General features: G+C 46.4%; 1 protein-coding gene across 1 annotated transcript in view; it reads right to left on the bottom strand.

Annotated features, from left to right (window-relative positions):
* Positions 1 to 12,151, bottom strand: part of LOC141134614 (gastrotropin-like) — a 171,496-nt gene extending 159,345 nt beyond the window's left edge. The window contains exon 1 of the mRNA XM_073624076.1: positions 12,115 to 12,151. Within this exon, the coding sequence (XP_073480177.1) occupies positions 12,115 to 12,136 (22 nt within the window). The 5' untranslated portion in view covers positions 12,137 to 12,151. The remainder of the gene's footprint in view (positions 1 to 12,114) is intronic.
* Between the last annotated feature and the right edge of the window lie 414 nt (positions 12,152 to 12,565).

The raw sequence follows: 12,565 nt of genomic DNA, 5'->3' as shown, positions 1-12,565 counted from the left end.
AGTGCCCGGCTACAGTGATCTAGTGCCAGGTTAGGTGATATAGTGCCAGGCTAAGGTAATATAGTGCCATGTTAGGTGATATAGTGCCAGGTCAGGGGATATAGTGTCAGTTTAGGATGATATAGTGTCAGGTTAGAATGATATAGTGCCAGGTTAGGGTGATATAGTGCCAGGTTAGGTGATATAGTGCCAGGCTAGGGTGATATAGTGCCAAGTTAGGTGATATAGTCCCAGGTTAGGATGATATAGTGTCAGGTTAGGATGATATAGTGCCAGGTTAGGGTGGTATAGTGCCAGGTTAGGGTGGTATAGTGCAAGGTTAGGTTATATAGTGCCAGGGTAGGGTGATATAGTGCCAGGTTAGGGTGATATAGTGCCAGGCTAGGGTGATATAGTGCCAGGTTAGGTGATATAGTGCCAGGCTAGGGTGATATAGTGCCAGGCTAGGGTGATATAGTGCCAGGCTAGGTCTGCATGTAGTGACAGTGTCCTCAGTCACTTACATCAAGGCAGATGATGAAGACTCCCCGGGCTGCTGTGTTCTCTTCCCTCTTCTTTAGCTGAGGGATCAGCATGAGGGAAGGAGTCTGTAGGAGGGGTGGAGGAAGGTCTCTATATACAGGAAGGAAGGTGCGTGTATATATAGCTGTACACACCCACCTTCCTCCATCACTGACTGCAGATATACATCCTCTGTCCTGTATACAGCTATATATACAGTAACCGGACAGATGATGTATACTTGCAGTTAGTGATAATGGAGGAAGTTCTCTATGTACAGTAAGGAAGAAGGTGAGTGCATGCCCGGACTGGCCATAGGACTGCACGCCCACCATGACAACTGAAATTTGGGGTTCGCACTGGCAGGGCCGGCTGCGGGTGGATGATAATTATGCACGTTTTTGCCGTGGTGGGAGGATAGGAAAGTCTCTCCATTCCCCCACCCACCATGGCAACTGAAAGTTGTGGTTCACACATGTGCCCTGCACCCACCCAGGATGCCAGGAAAGGAGAAGCCGAGGGCACTAGCTTCCTTATATGTGGCCACAGCACCTTGCTGACTTTCAAGTGCAGGAAGCGGGTCTCATACTCGCCTCCGGCCGCATATAGGGAAGCTAGTGTACGCCCACTCCTCTTCCCGCCTGTGAAGGGGTTAGATCTGATGCTCCAGGGCAAGAGGCACTCTGATGGTAACTATGATCTTTTTTTTATAATTGGCTCTGTGAGTAATAATTTATTGCCTGGCTCTGTGAGTAATAATTTATAATTGGTTCTGTGAATAATAATTTATAATTGGCTCTGTGAGTAATAATTTATAACTGGCTCTGTGAGTAATAATTGGCTCTGTGATTAATAATTTATAACTGGCTCTGTGAGTAATAATTGGCTCTGTGAGTAATAGTTTATACTATAACTGGCTCTGTGAGTAATAATTTATAACTGGCTCTGTGTGTAATAATTGGCTCTGTGAGTAATAATTTATAACTGGCTCTCTAAGTAATAATTGGCTCTGTGAGTAATAGTTTATATTATAACTGGCTCTGTGAGTAATAATTTATAACTGGCTCTGTGTGTAATAATTGGCTCTGTGAGTAATAGTTTATACTATAATTGGCTCTGTGAGTAATAATTTATAATTGGCTCTGTGATTAATAATTTATAACTGGCTCTGTGAGTAATAATTTATAACTGGCTCTGTGAGTCAGGGCCATCTTTAATATTGATTGGGCCCTGGGCAAACATTTTCTTGGGGCCCGAACCAGGCCCCCCCCATGCAATTTCGCTCTCCACCTGCTCTGAGACATACAATAAATAGCAGCTAGACTCAAAATCAGTTTACTGTATCATATCAGGCAGCGATTTTGATTGCTTGCTAGAGGTTACAGCACACATTACGGCTCACTGATTAGTTGCTAGAGGTTACAGCACATGATTTCTGCTTGTTGATTGGTTGTACAGTAATACTGCTCACTGATTGGTTGCTAGAGCTTACAGCACATCATCTCCTCACTGCCTGCACACCATGGACTGAGGAGGTGAGCGGACCCATCAATAGACAGAAAACTCCTAGGGATCCTAGAATTCCTGGGATCAGTAGCAGTGCTGGAGGGAGGGGAGGGTGTGATTAATGGTAATGCTGATTTTTTTTTACCAACTACCAATATAAAGAGGAGTTTCAACACTGGCCATCAATGTAATAGGGGTTTACACTGACCACCAATGTAATAGGGGTTTACACTGACCACTAATGTAATAGAAGCATTCACAGTAACCACCAATGTAAGGAGGGATTTACACTGACCACCAATGTAAGGGGAGCATTCACACTGGCCACTAGTGTGGTGATTGGTGTAAAATCCTTTCATTCACACTGGTGGCCAGTGTGAATGCTCCCCTTACATTGGTGGTTACTGTGAATGCTTCTATTACATTGGTGGTCAGTGTAACTCTTCTTATTACATTGGTGCTTGGTGTAGAATCCTTTCATACAATGTAATGAGAAGATTTACACTGACCACCAATGTAATAGAAGCATTCACAGTAACCACCAATGTAAAGAGGGATTTACACTGACCACCAATGTAAGAGGACCGCCACACTGGCCACTAGTGTGAATGAAAGGATTCTACACCAAGCCCCAATGTAATAAGAAGATTTGCACTGACCACCAATGTAACTGAGACATTTAGCCTGCTTTCACATTTGTGTGTGTCAGAAATGCATGCTTTTCTGACACCACAGAAATGTGCTGCCCTTTAGCAGATACACAGCAGTGCCATTAATTGTTAATGACACCCTTACACATCTGCTGACATGTGCCTTGGCACCGTGTGATTTTGAAAAAGGGTTTGGGACTTTCTTCCGCATTTCTAGTGCATAGAGTAGCCCATTGAAATGAATAGGCTGCCCTACACATGACCTACATCTTCATCCACAATGTCAGTACACCTTTGCATCCTAAAACCCCTGCTAACCTCTGCCCCCCAAACCTCCCCCATTCTCTTCACTCCAACCCCCCCCCCAACTCTACCTGTCTCCTCTGCTCATTTTTGGACCCACCTTCCTTACCTCCATACATCCCCTCCTTGCTCACCTGTGCAGCTCAAACTGTAATTCCTTCTCTGCCTACCTCTGCACACCCCACACTACCCCCCCCCCCCCCCACACACACACACACACCAATTTGCTTACCTTTGCAGGACAGGCAGATATTAGGCTTAATGACCACAATTGTAGGCATGACTTTCAAGCATGCTCCTTTATCTCACCAGTGGGCAGCATTTAGTATAGGTGATGGTGGATTTTACCTCAGGGGCATTATATACATATGAATACCACCTCTATTTACATATTAATACCGGTTATTTACATGTAAACACAGGGTCTGCAGGTGAGTCATCCGTACACAATAGGGCAGAGCTGGGCAGCATTAGTAGCAGCACTTCACACTGAGATATCAGGACATAGCACAGGACTAACCCTTCAAGGGACAAGGGAATTTAAACCGGGATAGTTGGCAAGTATGAGGCAGCTGCTTTGAGCCCCACAACAATGACAGGGCCCAGGGCAGCTGCCCCTTTTGCCCTGCCTTAAAAACAGCCCTGCTGTGAGTAATCATTTATAATTGGCTCTGTAAGTAATAATTTATAACTGGCATTATGAAATACTCGCCTTAGAAGGAGGCCTCAGCATCTGATCCTGGTCCACGCCTAGGGAGCTGACATGTTCCCTCTGCGTTTCTTCTGGGTTCTCCGCTCCGGCGCTGTGAGTGGATGGAGCTGCAATTACGTCACGGCAAGCACATGCGCTGCTGATGTCAGCGGCTACATGCAAAGTGAATATCTCCTAAACCGTACAGGTTTAGGAGATATTCATTTTACCTCCCAGGTAAGCCTGTAGGTAAAAATTAAAAAAAAGGGTATACAACCACTTTAAAGTAAGACAAAGAAACAGCATCATATGGCAGCTCTGATCTACACTGGCCCCATATCTGTCACATTAACCACTTGCTTACTAGGCACTTAAACCCCCCTCCTATCCAGACCAATTTTCAGCTTTCAGTGCTCTCACACTTTGAATGACAATTACTTAGTCATGCAACACTGTACCCAAATGATTTTTTTGTCCTTTTCTTCATACAAATAGAGCTTTATTTTGGTGGTATTTGATCACCTCTGGGTTTTTTATTTTTTGCGCTATAAATGAAAAAAGACCGAAAATTTTGAAAAAAAACACATTTTTTCTAATTTCTGTGATAAAATTTTGCAAATTCGTAATTTTTCTTCATAAATTTTGGCCACAATTTATACTGCTACATATCTTTGGTAAAAATAACCAAAAATTTGTGGAAATTATTTGGTCTGTGTGAAAGTTTTAGAGTCTACAAGCTATGGTGCAAATCATAAAAAAATTATCACATCTGATGTACTGAGGCCTATCTCATTTCCCGAGACCCTAACAAGCCATGAAAGTACAAATGCCCCCCAAATAACCCCTTTTTGGAAAGTAGACATTTCAATGTATTTAGTTAGAGGCATGGTGAGTTATTTGAAGTTGTATTTTTTTCCCACAATTCTTTGCAAAATTGAGATTTTTTTTTTTTCCCACAAAATTGTCATTGTAATAGCTTATTTCTCTCAGATGGCATGTGTATACCACAAATGACACCCCAAAATACATTCTGCTACTCCTCCTGAGTATTACGATACCACATGTGAGGGACTTTTTCACTGCCTGGCCACATACAGAGGCCCAACATGCATGGAGCACTATCAGGTGTTCTAGGAGCATAAATTGCATATCACATTTCTCAACCACCTATTACACTTTTGAAGGCCCTGGAGCACCAGGACAATGGAAACACCCACAAAATGACCCCATTTTGGAAAGCTAACACCCCAACGTATAATCTATGAGGCATAATGAGTCTTTTGAATGGTTTATTTTTTCCAGAAGTTTTTGGAAAATGTGGAAAAAAATGAAACCGCATTTTTTTTTTACACAAAGTTGTCCGTTTATAAGATATTTCCAACACATGGCATTTAGATAGCAAAAATGACACCCCAAAATACATTCTGCTACTCCTCCTGAGTATTACGATACCACATGTGTGGGACTTTTTCACTGCCTGGCCACATACAGAGGCCCAACATGCATGGAGCACCATCAGGTGTTCTAGGAGCATAAATTACACATCACATTTCTCAACCACCTATTACACTTTTGAAGGCCCTGGAGCACCAGGACAATGGAAACACCCACAAAATGACCCCATTTTGGAAAGCTAACACCCCAACGTATAATCTATGAGGCATAATGAGTCTTTTGAATGGTTTATTTTTTTCCAGAAGTTTTTGGAAAATGTGGAAAAAAATGAAAACACATTTTTTTTTTACACAAAGTTGTCCGTTTATAAGATATTTCCAACACATAGCATTTAGATAGCAAAAATGACACCCCAAAATACATTCTGCTACTCCTCCTGAGTAATACGATACCACATGTGTGGGACTTTTTCACTGCCTGGCCACATACAGAGGCCCAACATGCATGGAGCACCATCAGGTGTTCTAGGAGCATAAATTACACATCACATTTCTCAACCACCTATTACACTTTTGAAGGCCCTGGAGCACCAGGACAATGGAAACACCCACAAAATGACCCCATTTTGGAAAGCTAACACCCCAACGTATAATCTATGAGGCATAATGAGTCTTTTGAATGGTTTATTTTTTTCCAGAAGTTTTTGGAAAATGTGGAAAAAAATGAAAACACATTTTTTTTTACACAAAGTTGTCCGTTTATAAGATATTTCCAACACATGGCATTTAGATAGCAAAAATGACACCCCAAAATACATTCTGCTACTCCTCCTGAGTATTACGATACCACATTCGTGGGACTTTTTCACTGCCTGGCCACATACAGAGGCCCAACATGCATGAAGCACCATCAGGTGTTCTAGGAGCATAAATTACACATCACATTTCTCAACCACCTATTGCACTTTTGAAGGCCCTGGAGCACCAGGACAATGGAAACACCCACAAAATGACCCCATTTTGGAAAGCTAACACCCCAACGTATAATCTATGCGGCATAATGAGTCTTTTGAATGGTTTATTTTTTTCCAGAAGTTTTTGGAAAATATGGAAAAAAATGAAAACGCATTTTTTTTAACACAAAGTTGTCCGTTTATAAGATATTTCCAACACATAGCATTTAGATAGCAAAAATGACACCCCAAAATACATTCTGCTACTCCTCCTGAGTATTACGATACCATATGTGTGGGACTTTTTCACTGCCTGGCCACATACAGAGGCCAAACATGCAAGGAACACCGTCAGGTGTTCCAGGGACACATAGCATGCACTTACCAAGAATTACACCCCAAAATACATTATGCTGAGCAAAGCGTAAACAAAAAAAGATTACCTGTGGTTGTAGTAGCGCAGTTGTACACAGGAGGATAGCACTGGTACAGGCAGCAGGCAGGGACTTGGTCAGCAGCGGCGAACACAATTGTCCAGGCAGCAGGCAGGGTTACTGTCCATATAAAGTCCAGGGTCAGTGCAGGCAGAGATATTGTCCGCAGTGCCAAAAATATTGGTCCTGGTAGTAGGCAGGTCCATGTGGTGTGGTCAGTGCAACAGGCAGAGGCGTGACGGCAGTAAGTCCTACAGGCAGAAGTAGGGCCTCGTTCAGGACAGAATGGGGACAGGGGTAGAGGCTTCTCCCACCCAAATCTCTTTGAAGCCTCCGAGTCTCCAGACCCTAATCTAGGATTGAGAAAACAAAATAAATTGTTTTCTTCATCCAGAAAAACAATTCTGGAGCCCCTCACATATGTGAGACCCCTGTGTTGAATCCCACTAGTCCAGTTGCAGGGTACAAGATCAGTCCAAGAGGCAGGCAAATATCATGGTCAAACAGTCCAAGGTCAGTTCCAGATCAGGCAGAGGTATGTACAGAATCGTTGGGCAGAAGCATGGTCGAATAACAGTCCAGGGTCAGTTCCAGATCAGGCAGAGGTATGTGCAGAATCGTTAGGCAGAAGCGTGGTCAAATAACAAGCCAGGGTCAGTTACAGAGGAGGCAGTGGCATAAGGGGTGTGAGGGTAAATTGCAGGAACGGAGGCTTACGTTTACCATACTTTACTAATAATTTACTAAAGTATGGTAACGACGAAAACATTCACCTACGCAGAGGCCTGGTTCAGAAGGACATTGTGCACAATAATAAGATGTGTCTCTTCTGAATCCAGCTCTGGTACACACCTTACATTTTTTTTGCCGTCGTTGGCCTGTTGGTTTGGGAGGGATCTTATCTGGGAAGTGGCGTTCGGAGAGTCGACTTAGAACATCAGATCGGATATTTTCTGGGGGGCCGTTCGGGAATGTAAGGGCAGTGAAAACGTCCTCCTGGTAGCCAAGGAAGCGTTTGGGGTTTTGGGTGGAGTTACGATAAATGACATAAGAATTGTAGATGGCCAAATGAAAAAAATAAATTGCGACTTTCTTATACCAATGATATGTCCGTCTTGTGGCAAGGTACGGTTCCAGCATCTGGTCATTCAAGTCGACTCCCCCCATAAACAAATTATAGTCAAAGACGCATTTAGGTTTCTGTATGGGGCCATTTCTTCTGGGGACTTCCATGAAGGTATCATCGTGGATTGAAGACAACATGTATACATCTCTTTTGTCTCTCCACTTCACTGCCAAAATCTCGTTGTTTCGTAGACTCGCCGTTTCTCCTTTTCTCAATTTTTTATTGACCAGACTTTGAGGAAAGCCCTTCCGGTTCTTTTTGATGGTACCACATTCAGGTGTCTTCATCCGATGCAGGTTGTGGAACAGGGGCAGAGATGTGTAGAAGTTATCTACGTACAGGTGGTAGCCTTTCTCCAGTAGGGGGTATGTGAGATCCCAAACAATTTTCCCACTTGATCCCAAGTAGTCTGGGCAATTAGGGGGTTGCATCTGGGTGTCCTTCCCTTCGTACACTTTGAAGGCATACAAGTAACCTGTGACTCGGTCACATAATTTGTATACCTTCACCCCATAGCGTGCCCTTTTACTGGGAATATATTGCTTCATCTTAAGCCTGCCACTAAACTTAAGAAGGGACTCATCCACACATATGTTTTTGTCTGGGGTAAACAGCAGGGGGAATAGTGCAGAAAAATAATTTAAAAGTGGCCGAATTTTGAAAAGTCTATCATAGTTTGGGTCATTTCGGGGAGGGCACTGGGTATTGTCGTTGAAATGAAGAAACCTCAATATCATGAGGTATCTGTTTCTGGGCATCACCTTGGAGTATATTGGCAGGTGTTGGAGGGGGTGGGTTGACCAATAGGACAGCAAAGTGTTTTTTTTCGTGAGTCCCATGTTAAATGTGAGCCCTAAAAAAACCTTCAACTCCACCACCGTTAGGTCTCTCCATTCGTAGAGACGGGCATAGTAGGACGTTGGATTATTCGCAATGAATTGATGTGCATAAAGGTTGCACTGGGCCACAATACTTGACAGCATGTCCTCGGTAAAAAATAAACTAAAAAAATCTATTGGGGAAAAATTCTCCGTGTTCACCTGGACTCCTGGCTGGGCAGTGAAAGGGGGAATGTTGGCTTCTCCTGAATTAGGAGGAAGCCACAAGGGGTTCTGCAGGGCATAGGGAAGGCTGGCTTGGGTCCTTGGCCTTTCTTGCCGAGGCACTGCGGTGCTGATGGACGGGACTGCCGTGCTGGTGGACGGGACTGCCGTGCTGGTGGACGGGACTGCCGTGCTGATGGACGGGACTGCCGTGCTGGTGGACGGGACTGCCGTGCTGGTGGACGGGACTGCCGTGCTGGTAGATGCCACTGCCTCCCCACCAGAACGCCTTCGTTTGGCGGGCCGAATCTCTTCCTCCTCTGAGTCACTCAGTGTTTCACTACTGAGGACTGGCTCATAGTTTATGTCCGACTCGGAATCGGAAAGGGAATCTGAAAAAGAGAGCTCCCCGTTGCTCTCATCGGCCTGGGACAGTATTTGGTACGCCTCCTCGGCGGAAAAGCTTCTTTTGGCCATGGTTGCTAAGCCTGCACTGATGAGGCCGCACTGATGAGCACAGATGGGCACTGAGGTGGCACAGAGGGGCACTGATGAGGTGGAACAGATGTGCACTGATGAGGTGGAACAGATGTGCACTGATGAGGTGGAACAGATGTGCAGATGTGCACTGATGAGGTGGCACAGGTGGGCACTGATGAGGTGGCACAGGTGGGCACTGATGAGGTGGCACAGGTGGGCACTGATGAGGCGGCACAGGTGGGCACTGATGAGGCGGCACAGGTGGGCACTGACGAGGCGGCACAGGTGGGCACTGACGAGGCGGCACAGGTGGGCACTGACGAGGCGGCACAGGTGGGCACTGACGAGGTGGAACAGATGTGCACTGAGATTGCACAGATGTGCACTTATGAGGTGGCACAGCTGGGCACTGATGGGACGGCACAGATGGGGCGGCACAGATGGGGCGGCACAGATGGAGCGGCACAGATGGAGCGGCACAGATGGAGCGGCACAGATGGGCACTGATGAGGCGGCACAGATGTGCACTGAGGCAGCACAGATGTGCACTGATTGGCACAGGTGGGCACTGAGGTGGCACAGGTGGGCACTGATGAGGTGGCACAGGTGGGCACTGATGAGGTGACACAGGTGGTCACTGATTGTGCAGATGTGCAGCTGGACACTAATCACCGCTGGGCAGACAGGTGGACACCGATTGGCACAGGTGGGCACCGATTGGCACAGGTGGGCACCGATTGGCACTGTACTGATGCTGCACTGTACTGATGGGGCACTGTATTGATGGGCACTGTATTGATGGGCACTGTGGGCACTGTAGGCACAGTAAATGTTAATTACAAACTCACAGATCGCTGACAGTTTCTCTCTCTCCTCACACGCTGTCTCTGTGTGAGGAGAGAGAGCCGGCAATGAGAGATGATCTCAATTGTTTACATTTTAGATCATCTCTCATTGGAGGCAGCGATCGCGCTGTAAACGGCCGCTGTGATTGGCCGTTTACAGCGATCTGTGATTGGCTGTGTCCAAGGGACACGGTCAACACAGAATTTCCCCGTTGCGCGCTCGTGAGCGCGCACGGGGAGCGAGGAAAGGGGAGGACGTCATATGACGTCCTCCCGGGAATTGACATCCGCGCTGAAGCCGTCATTCGGCTACGGCCGGATGTCAGGTGGTTAAACTAAAACAGGTACCTAATCAAATCGACACATCCTGAAACCCCAAATCTCGTCACCAAACGTGAACGCCTCCAACCCTCTCCAGGCTGCTTAGTCTAAAATGCCCGGGCCCATACACTACACAGGACACAGATGTAATCACAATTTGTGTATATCTGTGTAGTGTATATATACACACATTTTTGATATAAAAACATCTAGGAAGACTGACAAGTGACACCTCCTGATTGACCCACAGTACATGGCAGAAATCCCCAACATTTATAAAGCATGCATTGCAGCCAGCGGGACATGTTGCACACTCACTGACACCCTGATGCTCCAGCCGTGTGAATGTCATCCGCCCTGGGCCCAGTCTGCACTGCCATACTGACTCAGGCACCTAAGCTAGCTTTAGTAGCTTACTGTTAGCTCTGGCCTTGCTCAATCTGCCACGCACAGTCCACAGCACAGTGAGTGGTGGGAAACCAGAAGTGACGACGCTGTGCCACCCACCGTCCTCCTGACCGCGCCACTCAAAAACAGCACAGTGCCCGTGTGCCCCCTATTGATGGGCCACCACTGCACCACACTAAGGACTTTGCTCGGTCTTGGTGTGATGGCTCACTCCCCTCTCCTCCTGGTAGTCAGCACTCTGCACTCTGGTCTTCCATCTCCACAGATGTCTGGGCTGCACACTGATTTAAGCGACACGCTTTTATCTACTTTTGTTTGTGAGTGCAACCAGGGTCGGGACAAGGGGTGGGCAGGAGGGGTTGCTGCCCTGGGCACTGTGGTGTCATGTGAGGTGCTGCAAGGAGATTGGGGGGGATTTGTGTTGGGAGGGGGACTTTGGGGGCAGCAGGGGGTAAGAATTCTTCTAGGAGGGGAATTGTGATGGGAGTGGTGATTTAGGGGGATTTGTGTTGGGAGGGGTAATGGGGGAAGAGGATTTGTGCTAGAAGGGGGGAAATTGGTGGGTTTGTGCTAAAAGAGGTGATATTGTAGAATGGGGAGGGGAAATGTTTTTCTTTTTTTGAGGAGGGAGTTGTGCTAGTAGGGATGATTGGGGGTATTTGTGTTAGGAAGCAAAATTTGAGGGGTGTACTAGAGGGGGGGCATCGGGGGGAAACTTGTGCTGGGAGGTGGGATTTGGAGTGGGGGGGATGTGTACTTGGAGGGGAAATTTGAGGGGTAGAGGATTTGTGCTTGGAGGGGTGATTTATTTTTTTGGTGGGGGGCATTTGTGCTGGGGGGAAAGATTTGTCCTGGGAAGGGGGATTTCAGCCTGGGGGCAAATTTGTACTGGGAGGAAGGGGAATTTATGCTTAGAGGGTAAGCATGCAGATTGGTGCTCACATTTTTTTTGGGGGGGGGGGGCTTTTGCTGACACATATTGCGCATGCATCTTGGGGGAGGGCAGGGGGTGCAGTTTGGCATGTTTGCCCTGGGCTCTAGATAACCTTGTCCCAGCACTGAGTGCAACTTTTATCTTTTTTTGATCTCTACAATAAACTCGCTTACTACGCTATGGTTGGTTTGGCGCCCCTCTTTCTTTTTCTTTCTGTTCACAGCTTTGGGGTTCCCAGCTTGACAGAGGGGGCAGCCTTGCTCAGCCTGTAGTCTGTATACCACTAATTAGAAGTTGCTCACAGCCTCCAGATTAATCCTATTACAAACTGTCATTTGTATAGCTGTCAATTGTATTTTGTTTCTTTGTATTTGTTATGTATATACGAACAGAAACATTGTTTCAGGCAAGCTGATACACAGCAACACTCATGAGCATTTTTTTTGCTCTAACAACAACAAGGAGAGGGGCGCCTCTGAGTATAAATCATAAATACATTTTATTAAAACAACAATATCCACTCACATGGAAGTTGGAGAAGTTGCATTAGGGTCGGTTGGCTGGGCTGGAGAGATGCGGTGGAACTACAGGTCACAGCGGTTTCTGCAGGGCATGCCAGGTCCAAAGAGGATTAGTTCTTGCAGCCGGGTTCAGTCTCTTGCAGCGAACAGTCCAACACAAATCCTGCTGGGTTGGGAGCCAGGTTATGTCCCAGATGCACAGATAGGGGTTCCAGGGAAGGAAGGGAGAGATGTGTAGGACGCCAGAGCACCCGTTCAGCCGTGCTGCTGCTCACTGATAGAATGGTGTGAAGCCTCTAGGAAGGGAAAAGGCCGGCCGAGCCGAAGATCTCAAACGAGGCTTGGAGAGCAAGTACAGCGTGGCGCCCGGTGATGACATCACACGCATGCGACGCGTTTCAGAATAGGCTTGCCATTGGTGGACGAATGGCCGCATTCCTTTGTCAAGCATAGGG

Source organism: Aquarana catesbeiana, linkage group LG03 (genome assembly GCF_042186555.1).
Source record: "Aquarana catesbeiana isolate 2022-GZ linkage group LG03, ASM4218655v1, whole genome shotgun sequence".
NCBI lineage: Eukaryota > Metazoa > Chordata > Amphibia > Anura > Ranidae > Aquarana > Aquarana catesbeiana.
This window is presented reverse-complemented; position numbering and strand designations above follow the sequence as displayed.